The sequence below is a fragment of the Dermacentor variabilis genome, chromosome 2, assembly GCF_050947875.1.
Source record: "Dermacentor variabilis isolate Ectoservices chromosome 2, ASM5094787v1, whole genome shotgun sequence".
In the NCBI taxonomy this organism is placed as follows: Eukaryota; Metazoa; Arthropoda; class Arachnida; order Ixodida; family Ixodidae; genus Dermacentor; species Dermacentor variabilis.
In genome coordinates, this window is record NC_134569.1 from 12,083,483 (window position 1) to 12,099,914 (window position 16,432).

Sequence of the window (16,432 nt, forward strand, 5' to 3'; positions counted from 1 at the left end):
TTGGTAATGCCTTCAGGCCTGGAAAATAAATAAATTCTATCGGTAGCATCAGTTCAAAGAAAAACATCCTCAGAATGACTGGCAGAACGTGCTGCTGTTCTGGCTAACATTTTCCAAAACAGCAATTTTTTTTTCTTGCAGCTTGTATAGTGGATGTTTTGATTTTAAACTGTGCTGGAAATCAATGCGTGCCCCATTTGTTCTTGCATGTGTTGTGTTTTGCACATTTCAACACAGAGCACATTAAAATTACACAACATAGACACAAAAATAACTATGTGATTGTGTATAAAGTTCGTAAACAGGGATAAGGTGCCTCAGAAAGGCTGGCCAACGTTTCGATAGGAGGACCTATCTTCATCAAAGGCGGCCTCGTCATCCTTGGCATGTTAGTTTTAAAGGGTTAGTGCAGTGACGTCACGTGCGGGTGTTGTCGCTGGCAGCTGGTTTTAAAGAGAGGGACTACCAGAGGAAACAAGCGCTGTCGTCCGACGTCTGTGAGCTTCGTTCCCAAGACGAGGGGACAAGAGCGTGAAAGTGGGCACGCGGGGAGAAGAGAAAAGAAACAAAAGCAGAAAAAAAGGGAAAAAGAAAAAAAAGGGGGGGGGAAGCCAGGGCGGCACCAAGACCGAAAAAAAAGGGGGGACAGAAAAAGAACAAGAAAGAGAAAAAAAAATTTAAGAAAGACGGGGGCTAGGGAGCATGTTGGGGATGCCAGAGGTTAGGAAGCATTCAGGGGGAGTCGTTGGCGGCATGTTTTTGTGGCATTAGAAGGGCCGGTCAGGCGGTCAGTGCGCGAGTAACACAATACAAAAAAAAAAAACAAAAAAAAACATGCACACACACACAGAAAAAAAAAACATGAATTGAAAGACTGACTTGAGTAGCATAGCAGCAATACGTCAAGTAATTTTGAAATAGTTAAGATGATGACGAGGAGTCTGCGGTGCAATGTGTGGGACGACTGAAAGGCAGCGGCATGGTCTTTCAAGGGGCATTGCCCCAGTCGCTCAACGTAGGTGTCGTTACGGCGGCATCCAGAAATGGCGATACTATGGGTTGAGGCGCCGAAAAGGGCATATTGACTTCGGAATGTGTTGATGAGGGGGTTTAAAAAAATAGATTTAAAAAAAAAAGGAAAGGAAGGGAAAAGAGAAGGGGAGGGGGACCGAAGCCGGAATAACAAACAGGAGGGTAACGCGCGTAGAAGCGGGTGGGGGCAAGTGTACATGGCAGAAGGGGGTCGTACAGTTCGCATAGACGTAAAAACCTGAAAGAGTACATTAAATTGAGTGGTAGGCAGGAAAAAACTGTTCAAAATGGAACAGTAGGTGAGGTTAAGAATTAAGGTTAGCTAGTGGCCTAATGTGTTTTGTGTCTTGGTTGATGATGTGAGAATTTCAGATTAAAGTTACCGCTTTTAAAGATTCTAAGTTGCCACGTGCCAAATTAATTCCTGTCGGGTGTAGGCAATTAAACTTGTGTATGAGGTATGATTCCGTATACTTCCTTTCGCGAGGGGAACGGAAATTTGTTTGTAGTATATAGAGCCTTGCTTTGTCAAATATATGACCATGTTCATTAAAGTGGCTGGCTACTGCTTTGGGTAAATTGTGTTTTGTGTCCGCGCAGTGACCGTTGATTCTTGTATGAACTTGTTGTCCAGTCTCACCTATGTATTGTTTGCTACAAGCGGTGCATTCTAGACAGTAGACTACGTTGCTTGATGTGCAGGTGAAAGCCGTAGTTACCTTGTGTGCGTAATTCGACGCTGTGCTTTTTACTGTAGTAGTAGACTACAGTCTACTACCAGTCTGTCTACTACCAGTCTGTCTACAGTCTACTACAGTCTGTCTACTACCAGTCTGTCTACAGTCTACTACAGTCTGCCTTATCCCTGTTTACGAACTTTATACCACAGTGTGCTATTCCATCTGTCAGCCCCTTTCTTGTTTATGTGATTGTGTAGTTTTCTGAAGGAAAAAGAAAGGAGAGAGATAAGTAAAAATACAGACAGAATTTTCTAAACATAAATAAAATATTTTTCTCAATTTTCCTGGCACAAAACCAGTGCTCAAGAAATGCGGTGGTCAACAGGCAGACAGAACAAACAGCAAAAGATCACCTTCAGGTGCTGTGCCTAAAGTGGCATGCTATGAGCATTCCAACGGTGTACTGCTAAGGTATGAACTTGTGTATCCTAGCATGTGTATAGTACTCATGCAAGAAGAAAAAAAAGATAGAGTAGGAAGTCATGCCAAATTTATCCTAGGCTGTCATAAGTTAAGAACTTCATCACCTGTTATATGATGAACGATTGCTATGTTCTTGAATGAAAAGTAAAAATTCTGACTGATAAATACCAATAACCAGGCACCTAATGTACAGATTACATCAAGCATCTCATACATTTACACTAATATACATTTACATTAGTATACACTTACATCTATGTACACTAGGTCTCATATATATATATTACAATAGTGACTCGTACTCCGCGAATGAAATGCCTAAGCATCTCATGCACACAATATGAGACGTATGAAATAGTTTGAAACTGAATTTTTTAAACAACCTTTGCACAGGAATAATTAGCAATTTTTTCACTCATGACTATGCCAACACAAAAATAAGCAAGCATTCACAAATAACTGAGCCCCATTGTACATTCTTCATGCAAGCACTCACCTTAGTTCAATCAAACAAATCAATATCTTCAGCTCCTCCACAGCAAGAATTAACATCACGAAATCTGCAAAACCTGTGCAAACTCCATGCAGTGACACAAAGCTTCAGTGCTCATGCCATATTCACACACATCTCTATACATGCACTGAATACATGCACTCAAACACAGCAAATAAAAAACAGCACTTGTTTTAGATACACGAGTCAAAATGCTAACATATCTGACATGGGAGTAACGGAAAAGAAATGTTTCATCCCATAATAGAATGTTGCATACATATGAACATTGCTTGAATGAGCATGTGGTTTCGCAAGAATAGTCATATGCTGAGTGTCCCACCTAAACATCACGGAGGATTACAAGATAGCAGAGGGCTTCACACAAATTCCCACTCACTGTATATTCGTGGGCGTTATTCATGTTAATTACGAGTATGCTTTTAATCTTGCACAAATACTCAATTTTGTTTATTTAGCTACCCTTTATTTACTAACCAAATCAATAAGGCATCAATGCAAAGGTTGCGAAGGATGTCAGAAAGTTACCAATAACAAGATTTAAAGTGACCTAGGTCTTGTGTGGTGCGTTTTTCCAACGAAAAAGAAAACCCCTCAATATTTTTAAAATACCACATGACAATGCATCCGTGCGCCATGGATTCCAATGCTCTCAAATGTAAAGCTCGTCAAACGTGTGCCTAGTATACCACACTAGGAATGACCAGCTGCATTCTTTCCTCAATGCATTAGCACTTTTTGGCATACATCTACGGACCTTATCAAATGTGAAACACAGGCTTTGTACATGCTTAAGATCTACAATATACTAGATGACGAGGTTTACATTTGAGAGTGGCACTTTCGCTGTTGCATGGACACATTGTGATGTGATATGTTTAAGTTTAAGTTTTAATTAATGGAAACATTTAATCGGGATGGCAAGTATACCTACAGATTACAAAATTAAATCCAGAAACACCCAACAGTTTAGTATGCCTCTAATGTGCAGTTTGTATATTGCAGTGACGCGGGTATGTTCCCATCAATATCTGTCAAATAACACCATAAATGAAAAGGTGTATAAATCAGCAAAAACCCAGAAGTGTAACACGAGGAGGCAAACAGAATTTGTTCCCAAGGTGATAATATGTGCTATTTATGCACCTTGAGGAAAAACAAAACAAACAGAACAACAGAGAAGAAACTGGACAGTGTGCTGACAAACAACAAACAACCAAATGCTTTGTTCTTGCACTTCATAAACATAATTTCTTTTTTCATATACAGTTCGTATGTAATACCGTAAAGAATTTAGCAAACTTGATATAAGTTCTAATGTTGACATGCTTGTTTCCTCACACATTTTGTATATACAGTTAAATCTCCATATAATGAATTTCAATATAATGAAATTCACGATATAACGAAATAGTGAACTTTTTAAAACTTCTTGTCTATAGACACCATGTATGAGTATACATTCGAGCCCACTTATACCAATATTCAAGTGCCACGAGAATTCCATTGTTATAACCAATAATTTTTATAGCCTGGTTGCATGAAAAAATCAAAATAGGGGGATGGTAGAACTGTTGTGAGGAAACCATAATGGCGGGGAGTCCAGTGCACCTCCCCACCACATTCCTCCATCCGGCTGCTGATTGTGTTCACTCGTTAAACTGCTTCTCGAGCGCTCTGATCGCATGTAACAAGCCACAGCTGCTGGCATTAAAGAATGGCACTGCTAATATACCAACTGCAAAGAGGGGTCACGGGTGGCAAGAAATATGCGAGCTCTGCCGAGGCATCACTTTGGCGGCCCCAAAAAGGGGCCTTTTAAAAAATGCAAGACGGTTGCTGCGGCAGCCTGTCAGCTTGAGAAATTCAGAGGAAACACTGAGGCAAGATCGCCGCAAGCATCTTGCCAGGTACTTCTCAACTGCTTGCACGAGAAAACCCTATGTCCGTCAGCCTTGCATGCTTTATGTGAAGCTTGCTGACATCCTTCCCCAAGGCATCCAGGTGCTCCACGTAGTACAGTGGAAACTTCCTTACGAAAACAAAGCACCGGAGGGACTGAATCATCTGCCGGGCCTCCTGTGAGGACACTGTTGAGGCAGCCTGCCCTAACGCGTCATCGCTGCCGTCGTCACCGTCACTATCCGATGCAAGCAAGTTCGCAATGATCACCTCATCGGTTCTTTTCACCAGCAATGTCGTGCATTACCGATGATCAGCGGATGGATCAGCCATCTTCCGTTTTCGCCGCAAATCAAACGAGGCTGAGAAGCCATGTGGCCAGGAATGATTTTGACTCAACCAACAAAGACGAACGAGAGCGATTTAGCTGTTTGCAGAACTGCGCTGAATGAGCCAGCGCAGTTGGCGCGGTCCGTTCGTGTTTCAGAAGGTGGTGCAGTGTGGAGCTATGGGTGCAGCCCATTCATGTTCGGAGGGGTGGAAGGCTGATGGGAGAGAGGTGCATGGAGAACGCTGAAAAATGAGCGCGCGACGACTGTCAGGGCCATTGTTTAGCGGTTCAAATTTCTCTCTTTTTTTTCCAAGGATTTCGCATTTCACTACCTTTCGGCACGGACACCCAGCAGCCAGACTTTGTCGGTATAACTGATAATGCAGCATCGGGGCGTTGTAGTAAGCGGCATGGAAAACATATAAAAGTTGACGATGCAGCAGCTTCTCGTTGTTATAAATTATATATTGTTAAAACCGGTATCGTTATAAGTGGGTTAAACCGTATATGACCTCAACATAACGAAGTGTGTTTATACGCAACTTCAATATAACAAAATTTCACTGCTGTCATGAAGGAATATCAAGGCAATACGTAAATGTAAAGTGCTGCAGATGCAGATTGTCAAATGGTTGAATTACGTGATCCTACTTGCAAACGGACCTTCCAAATTGCATGCCGTCCGACAGAGAGTGACTGCCAAAGCACACCAGCAAGACCCTCATGCCGTCATGTTCCATATAAAGTTCAAAATGAGAAGAAAGGGGGGTTAACTGAGGGGCCCAATTTTTATTAGTCATAGGGTATAAGGAGACAACTTGAAAATTACTTGAGCTTAATAAATGAAATAAAGAAACGATAAATTAATGGAAATGAACGTGGATGAAAAAACAACTTGCCGCAGGTGGGGAACGATCACCACCTGCAGCAGGGTCTCGAATACGGCAACATTGATGCCTGCGCACCCTCTCTTGGTGGTAATCCATGGTGGGTGCAAAGTTGGGGAGAGCCGAGATGGCCATGACTTTACGTGCACCGTCCTCCCACTCATTTAGTACTGGAGGTCGCATAATCTCAAGTTTTAGAGACACACTGAAGTGAGAGGTAGACAAAGCACTTGCTTCCCTCAGCCTGCACTCTTCATGATAATGTTATGCCACTGCGGGCAACGCTATCAGCTAAGGCAGTGGAGTGGATGCGAATGCTTTGCAGGCTTCACTTTGTACCGCCGATGTGAGGATATCGTCAACATAGTGCTAAACTGTATTTTTGATCACTAACTCTCAAATTAAACAAGATTATTTTTTTTCTCTCATTGAAATTAGTCTTTTTGAACCGCCTGATGATACGGAAGATTTTACATAAGAAAAATTTATCGGTGACTGTAGTTATTTACATAAAAGGACGAATTATAATGAAAGTTGCTTATGATGAAAGTAAGGTCCAATTTTGCCAACTTCGTTGTATTGAGGTGTAACTGTATGTTTATACTGTGTATACCTATGTATCTAATGCGTTTCTCTTATAAGAAACTTCCGTGTGTACTTGAGGAGCGCATGTTTGTTTTCATTGGCAGTGGTACAGTTAAGATGTCCACCAACACGTGAGACAATTAATATGCCCATGGCCTATGCTTTCATTCCTTCTTCTTGAACAATAAAACAACATTAGTGACACGCAGGTACTCTTTAGTACCTTTACATGTCCCTTTCGAAAATAAAGCATTTATTATTCAGTGCTGCTTCTCTTGCAGTTCAAACTTGGTCCCGTGTTGCACTGTTTGTTTCATTTACCACCGGAACTATTCCCACATGCTGCAATAATTATGGTTTAATATAACAGCTTGCGATTTCGACAAGTCCCTGCAATATTTCAGATTTTTTTAGCACCGTTCCCGAGACTAAGATGCATTTGTTGAGTTCCAACTTTATTAATGTTTTTATTTTTTCTTTGCGGTGTCTGTATGTAATATGCACTATTTAAAAGCCTTAGGTAAAACTTATATGCACCATTGTTGAGATGCCTTGCGTAGATTGCTTGCAGAAAGGCACACACATGATTAAAGTGACCATGCAAACAGTGCAATTTAGGCACACACAAATAAAGACAACAGAAAAAAACAAGAAAAGCAGATGGACATCAGAAAATCAGGTGTCAACTGACCACTGCAATCTTTATAATCAGCTGATCCTCGTAGTCCTGATCCAGCCTGTAGTTCTCTGCAATGGGAAAAAGTAGGATCTCGTATTAGCAGAAAAGGCAACAAATGACAATAAAAACAAGCTGAAGTCATACTCTGCAAAAAAATTATTGGAGCTGACATACATGCATGAACATGGCTGCAAAGTGCAGCTATCACAGTTTTCTCAAAAATAAATTGACTAATTATGGGTTGCACCTATGAGTATTCACAAGCATCCACATAAACATTGCTTGAAGTCCAACTTTACCAAAAATGTTCTTTGCTTCCTTATGCTCCTTCAAATTCAGCGCAGTCATAGCATACGCTGCTCAGATTATCAGCACGCTGCTGCGCTCATGCGGATGCGTCTACCTTCACCAAGCGCCAAAGCCCGGCGAGCCTGTCAGCGTGATAATGTGCCATTGCGCATGGTTGTTATCGTGAGGAGTGTTGTGTTTCCCTCTCCCTTCGTGAAGGCGAGGATGTTAAAAAGGATAGCAGGGCCATGCTGAGAATGCTGTGTATCTACCAGCAGCAGTTATGCCAGATTGAAATAATGTTGTTCATTGTCCGGCGTCATATTCCTGTCTTGGCTCGGAGCCCTGCTCAGCCAAACGTAACAGCTGGTGGCAGTGGTGGGATGGTGGATTCCCACAGGCTCTGCAGCAGCGGTCGGTGAGGCCTTTGGTCTTGTACTCTGGTATGCCGAGCATTATAATTTCTTGGCATAAGCAGGAAATAGGAAAGGCAACTAGAGGGGACTTTCGTCACAGTTGCGGGCAGCAATGGATCTGAATAGCTTGCTAAAAGTATATTTGTTAGCCGTATCAGAAGAGCTTGGTGTGGATTGTAGCAAAGCCATTTGGAAACCTGAAATTGTGGGCAAAATTTTAGCTTGCGGGATGAAATCCAATGGAAACGCCGAACCAGAGAAAGAAACGAGGAACTTAAGCATTGCCAACTGGAACAACTAGAACAGACACTGGCAAACAAGGCAGAACTGAGACCTGTCAACTATGACATGAGAGGTTTTCTTCAGCCCTTTTCCATCAGTAGTGAATTGGGACTGTTTTTGACAAACTTTGAGCACACTTGCACAAGAATGGGCTTTGGGCTGTCTTCCTGGCCCCAGAGAATTCTGAGTTTGTTGCCAGCGGAAGCCACCAATATTCTAACCAGGCTGAGCCCCAAAGAAGCGGAGTGTTACGTGGATGTAAAAGGAGCGTTGTTAGCAAAGCATAACCTGTCGCCTGAAGCTTTCCGGTTAAAGTTTAGAGAAACAGCTAAACAGCCAGGCGAAAGCTACTCAGAGTTTGCATACAAGCTAGCAAGCTTTTTGGAAAACTGGCTGAAAGGAGCTGAAGCGTTTAATGACAAGATGAAAACGCATGAGGAAATTTGTCTAGAGCAGTTTTATTCCACGCTTCCAGCTAAATTAAGGAAATGGCTGCTCCACAGGTCATACGTGAAGACTGCATGAAAGGCAGCGAAGTATGCCGATGACTACTGTGCTAAACACCATTCTTCTAATATCGAAAAAAAAAAAAAAACCGGACGAATAGCAGGGGTCTCCACAGCACAGCCGGGATTATTTCGTAAGCCAGAGAATAAAGATGACAAGAACTAAAGGAATCCTATAACTTATGGCACAAGTCGCTTGAGGCGCAGAAACAAATTGTCTGCTTTAACTGCCAGAAATCGGGACATGTAGCCACGAGATGCCGGGTTGCGAAAGTGTCCCCATTCCAGTTCGTTCTCGAGCTAAACGAAGGCCTACTGCATCCGTACCTTCATGACATGGAAGCTAACGGAAAATAATGTAAAGTATATTGCATGACACAGGTGCAACATATGACATGGTGCACTCGTCCCTCGTAAAGGCAGTAGATTTCACAGGGGATTACGTGTGCTTACGGCAGGCCTTGGAAAAGAGTACGCTGAGCCTACCAGTAGCCAAAGTAACTTTGAAAGTTTCGTTTGGTGAAAGTGAGACCAAACCAGCCGTCTCCAGACGAAGTATTGTCAAGGTATCCATATTCGTATCAAACAGAACGGCAAAAGAGCTGCCGGCAAAAGTCGAGAGTCACACTCGACATGAACCTTGCAATGATTGTTACTAGGTCGATGCTGAAAAAAGCTAAAACTCAACTGCAGCTTCTTCCACTTGCTATCCCTCACAGCGCTATGGACCAACATCATGCCCTGGCAGATAACAATGGCGGCCCAAGCTTAGGCTCGCAGGAATCCGTTGACAAAGAAAGCGAACTGGAAACCAGTTGCACCCCCCCACGAGTCGCGATTTTCAAGCGTTGTCTTCCGTTGATAAGGGTGCATTGATCGATGAACAAAAGAAAGACTCAACTCTCACAAAATGCCATGAAAGTAAGAAACAGGCAGTAGCTCATTCTATGAAAGAAGTGGCATAATGCACCCTGTGTTTCACGGAAAGAAAGGTATAAGCATTGACCAACTTGGGGTTCCTCTGAAGTACCACGAGAGAATTGTGGAGCTTGCCCATCAGGCAGGCTTGTCCGGTCATCTCGGCATTAACAAAACAAAAGCAAGGTTGCTAAACGACTATTACTGGCCTGGCTGCTGTGGAACAGTTTGTTCGTAGTTGTGACATTTGTCAGCGTAAGGGTAGACCGAACGAGAAACGAAAGGCGCCCATGGCCACTGTACCCGTTATTATGGAGCCGTTCCACCGATTCGTGGCAGACGTCGTCGGGCCTTTGCCTGTAACAAAGTCGGGGTTTAAGTATCTCTTGACAATGGTGTGCCCCACAACTAAATTTTCTGAGGCGGTGCCATTGAGTGCCCAGACGTCTACAGAAATAGTAGATGCACTCCTCTACATTTTTTCCCGCGTTGGTTTTCTGAGCGAAATCCAGTCGGATCTTCGCAGTGTCTTTACAAATGACTTGACCACCACGTTTCTTAACAAGTGTGGCATCAAGATAAACCACAGCTCTGTTCACCATCCACAAAGCAACAGTGTTGAGAAGGTTTGTTCAGTAATGAAGTGCGTATTACAGGTCTTGTATTACAAACAGAAAAAGGAATGGGCCACTGTGTTGCCAGCTACGCTGTTTTCTTTACGTTCTGTGGCCCATGAGTCTACAGATTTCAGTCCAGCAGAGCTCGTGTATGGGAGGTCATTGCACCACTTAAGCTAGTTCCTGAGAAGTGGGAAGATAAGGGAAGCGATCCAACGGTGGTCGAGTATGTTTGCAACCTGCTGCAGCACTTGTATGACCCACATATTCTTGTGGAGGCTAACATGCTCGCAGCACAGGCAAAAGCAAAAAGTGGCAGTGGCTTAGCTTGGCTATGCCAGGATCTACGTAGCAAAAGCTAAGGCATAGCATGATTAGCCTTGGTTAATCTTGATTGCAAGTCCAGGTTAGTCTGGTTGTCTAGCTATGCTGCGGCGTTTAGCCAGTCGTTCAGCGTGCTGTGCGTCTGTTACCTGGGTGATTCGTTTCTTCTTCATCTTGTTCCAATGTCGATTCCAGGCCTTCTCCTGCTTATCAGAATTGTCACCATCCATACTACCACCTCAACTGTGGTTGTGGTGCACACAAGCTCTCCTTTTCAATCCTCCGACATGTTATCAGACATGCGACGCAGCTGGCGAAGTGAGTGGAGGCGAGCGCAACGACGAGGGACACGGTGTGACGTCATACCAAGCGGTGGCGGCGGAAAGGCATGGTGCTGCGCAGCAGTGGAACACTTGTGGCTCGGTGCTACTAGTGGCGCATGCGCAGTAGTGACTAGGGAGCGAGAGAGAGAGAAATATCCACGGTCAGGCGCGTATTGTTACGACATGTGCCTCCTTGGAGCACCGCCATGGCGAAATCGCAAGTTCGTGGCCAGTAAAGCTCTCGCTTTAAAAAGCATTATGATAGAAACAGCAGCATACGCCAAATCCATGAAGGGCAAAACGTGCTTATGCTACGCATTTCGAAAGCGAACAAGATGAAACTGGGAAGGCCTCGGGACTGTACAACAAAAGCTTTCAGACATTAACTATGTTATCAAACTGCTAGGTCGTAAGAAGGAAGTGCGCATCTATCACTGTAACCTCATGAAGCCGTATGCAGAGAGAGTGCAGATTGTGAACTTGTTGCTAAATGAACTGGAACAAGTGATAGTCGAACTTCCAGATATCCCACGTAACCTAATTTGTTTTTCTGTTGATGAGATCCTTGCTTTGACAGTCAACAGGGCTGCTCTGTGAAAGCCAGCTTACAGATCTGACAGATTTGATAATTGAGTACAAACAAGTGTTCTCAAAAGGTGCCCGGTCGAACTACTCTGATGACTCCTGATATTGAGTTGACCTCTCCTGGCAGCACGAGATGTAAAGCTTACAGATGTTCACCTCGGCAAGAAAGACTGATGAGGGAGGCCGTCGAACAAATGTTGACGCTTGAAGTGGCTGAATCGGGTGAAGGAGAGTTCATGTCCACAGTGATAATTGTGGAAACCGTAAGTGTGTCGATTACCGTAAGCTTAATGTGGTGACTGTTACCAAAGTGTACCCCATACCGCATGCAGAAGATTGTCTTGAAAAAGTGAGCAGAGCGAATTTTATTTCCACGCTTGACTTAGTGTGAGGGTACTGGCAAGTGCCGCGGAGTGAACGAGTGAGCCACTTAGCTGCCTTTGTGACGCCTTTCGACCCCTTCTGACCTTTGGTTCTACCTTTTGGGCTCAAAAATGCCCCCCTTGCATTTTCAAGGCTCATGAACCAAATCCTAGCTGGAGCGGAGGCATTCTCACTACCCTACTTAGACGACAGCGCCATTTATTCAGATTCTTGGCCTCAGCATGTGAACCAACTGCGTGAAGTGCTAGATAGGCTCTGAAAGGCTGGTGTGAAGAAGTATTCACAAAGTACCGAGTGCAAGAGCAGACGACATTGCGGCCGGCCTCAACAAAAAGAAAAGAAAGACGAGGGAGGTTCGTGCAGCGAATGAGAAGGGGGCTCGCGCAACGGAGATCGTTGGAACGCCGGCGCGACTAGGGCCACCGGGCCTATGGAACCCACATCTACCGGTGAGGTTCACTTGACCAAGCGTCCGTCTTCGGGACAGGGAACGCCTCGGGTCGTTGCACGGCACGAGACCTTGGAACGGCCTGCTGCAGCCTTGAACCCGCATCTACGCGCGAGGTTCGGGAGAGCGAGCGTCCGTCATCGAGATGAGGAGCGCCTCGGGTCGTTGCCTTGCACGAGGCCTCAGGTCGGCCTGCCAGCATCTTGGAACCCGCTTCTACGCGCGAGGTTCGGGTGACCGGGCGACCGAGTGGCCTGTTCTCGTCTACGGAGCTGTCGGCTGTCCACCTTTTCCTGCCCCGTGCTGCTGCGTCTGCTCTTCCACGCCGGTCATCACTCGACGAGCAAGTGTTCCATCTCAAGGACTCTACGTCTCACCACACTGTGGACTTAACTGCAACCTCATGAGACTACATTTTTTCTATTTACGAACAACCTTGTATGTGTGGGTCTAGTTTAAGATATTCTTCGTGTTTACATGCCGTCTAATATAATTGTGTGTTTGCTCATCATGCACCGTCTCCTACATCTTCCTCGCGTCACACGCTTTGCAACGTGACGATCCTAACCCATCACAGCTGGCTTAACTTTAAAAGCCCAGAATTGTAGGCTAGGTTGTTCCGAAGTTGACTACCTAGGACACAGATTCAGCCAAGGGCATCGAAGCCCACTTGAGTTGAAGATTCTGGCGATCAGAGACTTTCCCCGCCCAAAAACGAAAACAGAACTCCGCCCGTTTTTAGGGATGGTAGGTTATTACCAACACTACATCAAGGGCTTCTCGGAGGTTGCTAGCTCACTTACAAGTGCACTAAAGAAAGACGTCCCTAATCGGGTAGAATGGGATGAAGCCAAACAGACTGCATTTGCTTCTTTGAAAGCTGCACTCGCAGAAAAGCCAGTCCTCATAAGCCCGGACTACTCAAGACCCTTTCTTATGCAGTGTGACACCAGCGAAAAAAGGGGTGGGTGTAGTATTAGGCCAGGAAAATGAGCACAGGCCCGAACATCCGATTCTGTACGTGAGGTGAAAGTTGACCGCTCGTTAACGAGCCTACGGTACCATAGAAAAAGAATGCGTGCGCCTAGTGTGGGCTGTAGAGAAGCTCTCGTGTTGCTTGTCGGGTTCAGAATTTATTTTTATTACAGATCATAGGCTGCTCACATGGCTTCAATAAATGTCGAACAAAGAGGGTAGATTGCTGCGTTGGAGCCTCAGTTTGCAACCGTACGCATTCACGGTTAAACACAAGAAAGGATCTCTGCATGCAAATGCAGATGGTTTGAGCAGGGCCTTCTCTCACTCGGTGTCAGTCGGCAGTAATGCAGTGAAGCATTCATTCTGAATTCATTATCCAGCCTGGGCCTGTCAAAGGTCCTCACTAGTTGTCAGTTATGTTGTTTTTAGAAAGATTCCAAAACCCCGGGCTGGGCCACATTCGGCGGTTTTTGTGGTGCTTGCGGGGGCTTGCCTTCTTGCCTATGCCCAGGATTTTGGCCATGGACTCCTCCATGAGCAACCCTCTGAGGTCTGCGGTCACCTGAGAACCCGGTGCCCGGTCCATCTACGCAACAGTAGCTTAATACTCCAGAACCACTTCACACCACGGGCTCATCTGTCAAGAATGTGCACAATTTGGCCATAGACACCTCCACGAGCAACCCTGTGACGTCTGGGGTCACCAGAGGTCCTGGTGTCCGATCCATTTACACATAAGTAGTGCCCAGTATGCCGGAATCACTCCATACCCTGGGCCTACCTGCCGAGACTTCGCCCGCTTAAACTGCTTAAAAGGAAACACGAATGTGCTGTTCTGTCAACCTCGACAAACTTTCGAAAGTGTGTTCATGTTGCAGTGTGGACCTTCTGGGAAACCCCCTCCCCATTCTTCTACCGTGGGGAGGAGCTGTTGCGGTCACGCGCATGTGTCTACCTTCACCAAGCGCCAAAGCCTGGCGAACCTGTCAGCGTGATAATGTGCCGTCGCGCATGGTTGTTATCGTGAGGAGGGTTGTGTTTCCCTCTCCCTTCGTGAAGGCAAGGCTGTTAAAAAGGATAGCGGAGCCACGCCGAGGATGCTGTGTATCTACTGGCAGCAGTTATGCTGGATTGAAATAACGTTGTTCATCGTACAGCGTCATATTCCTGTCTCGGCTCGGAGCCCTGCTCGACCAAACGTAACAAGGTGCATTCAAAAAACAAATTAAAGCTCTATGCTGATGGAACAATGATATTACTAATTTTTTCGATAGGTTGGAAGTCTTTCAGGTTGTATGAAGAATCTGTATTTTTATATTATGACTACCTTTTTATAATTAGTGATGTCCTGTTCATTTACATTTCATTAATATTTACTATGAACAAATTTATGCTAATTTTGTATCTTCGTAGCAAGTGTACCTTTATAACTAATGATGCAATGTTTTATGCTAATAGTGTATACAGTAGAACTTTGTTCATACAATCTCATTTTGTAAGACTTTCGGTGCCAAGATTTGCAATCAAGAACGAAAGAAATGAGCCAATACACTTACGCTTCTTTTTTACCGGTTAATGCATTCCTGGAAAACAATCTTTCGGCCCCAATGTTCGGTATATTGCCAAACTGCAATAACAGTATACATTTTCCGGCCACTAGACCTCATGTCAACAAGAAAAGGTGTAAGGCAAGTGCGATCGGGAGCAGTAGGTGCCTGCCTGCAACGGAAGTTTTTCCACAGTACTCACTCACCTGTGCCACACAACAGTGCTACCACGCACTGGCTTTCCTATTCTGGTACTAGCAAATGTAGCGGGTCATTGCAAGTCATTATTCACAACTATCATGGCCAACCCATTGTGATAAGCATCTTCGCCTGTCTATTTTTACCTTCTGTGGTGAATTAGCAGCTATGGTGTTGCACTGCTAAGCATGAGGTCATGGGATGAAGTTGCGACTGTGGCAGCTGCCTTTCGATGAGGGCAAAATGCAAAAATGCCTGTGTCCTGTGCATTGGTGACAAACTAAAGATCCCCTGGTGGCCTGAATTAATCGGGAGCCCCCCACTATGGCGTGCCTCATAATCAAATCGTAGTTATGGCACTTAAAGTCTCAGAATTCAACCTATCTGTTTTAAAGTGCATGTGACGTAGTACTATTGGAAGCGTACTGCACGGTTTTAATAGGCAATAACCCAAACGCACTGTTGTTCCCTGCTGCAGACGGTGCGAAGTGAGCGTTGTGTTTCGATCTGATGGCATAGTAGCATTGTATTCCAGCACTGCCCACTAGCTCAATTTCGGTTCAGTTTCTTATCGTCCTCTTAAAACGGCAATGCATGTTTGGGTCGCTTGCGCATCACCAAATTTGCATGTGTCGGTGTCTCGGGCTGCAACGATTCAGGCAAACCTTCGCATTACATAGACATCAACTACAGATAAGTCTGCAAAATTTTTTGAAGATTGGCTTTGGAGATTATAATTTTACCCGTTCGTACATTTTTATCTTGCATTTCTTTTCCCCAGGATGTATGAACCAGGTTCTTCTGTATATAAATTGAGTGTGCTGAAATTTTGTATATATGTGCAGAAGACTGGCTAAGTTGTAATTCTCTTTCTTTTCAATGCCTGTTTGAGTAGAATAGTATTAAAATCAGAAATATGTGATAACATTATCTAAACTGTATTTGAAAATGGGGCCTTTGTCAGGCATGCAGATTATTAGTCCTCACCTTGGATGTTCAATAAAATAAAATTCTCAATCAACTACTAAAAAAGTTAATTGTATGGCCACTAGCATGCAATTAGCATGGGCTTCCTACAGCACATGCTTTTTCATTGTAACCACAGAAATCACACTTATAGACTATTCTACTAGAGGATTAGAGTTGTCGCCATCACAGGCTGTTAACATGGCCTGTAACAATTGATGCACGGCACTGTGGTCAGTTGCATGCACGAAAATGATTGCAAAAACGTGTTCCGTCTTTCCAGACCATGTTAGGTTGACATCACTTTCTTTTTCATTGCAGCCTTTCAACACTTTAAGTGCTGGTCTCGAATCAACTCGTCTGGGCATCAGTGCACACCCCTGGTCAACTCCATAAAGCTGTGTCACTATTTCTGATGAATCCCTGCCTTTCCTGAAATATCTGTGAATGTGAAACCCCCACAAGCTGGTTGTGCTCTCTACAGAGAGACTGGTTAGATTTAAATTGCATGGCAGCTTTTGTTTTTATGTGATAGGTGCCACAATAAAGTTATCTTTTG

General features: G+C 44.4%; 1 protein-coding gene across 2 annotated transcripts in view; it reads right to left on the minus strand.

Moving 5' to 3' along the window:
- Window positions 1-16,432, minus strand: part of wwk (anoctamin 8 white walker) — a 78,126-nt gene that overhangs the window by 29,623 nt on the left and 32,071 nt on the right. For both annotated transcript variants that reach the window (XM_075679631.1, XM_075679630.1), the window contains one exon: window positions 7,106-7,161. In XM_075679631.1, the coding sequence (XP_075535746.1) occupies window positions 7,106-7,161 (56 nt within the window). The remainder of the gene's footprint in view (window positions 1-7,105; window positions 7,162-16,432) is intronic.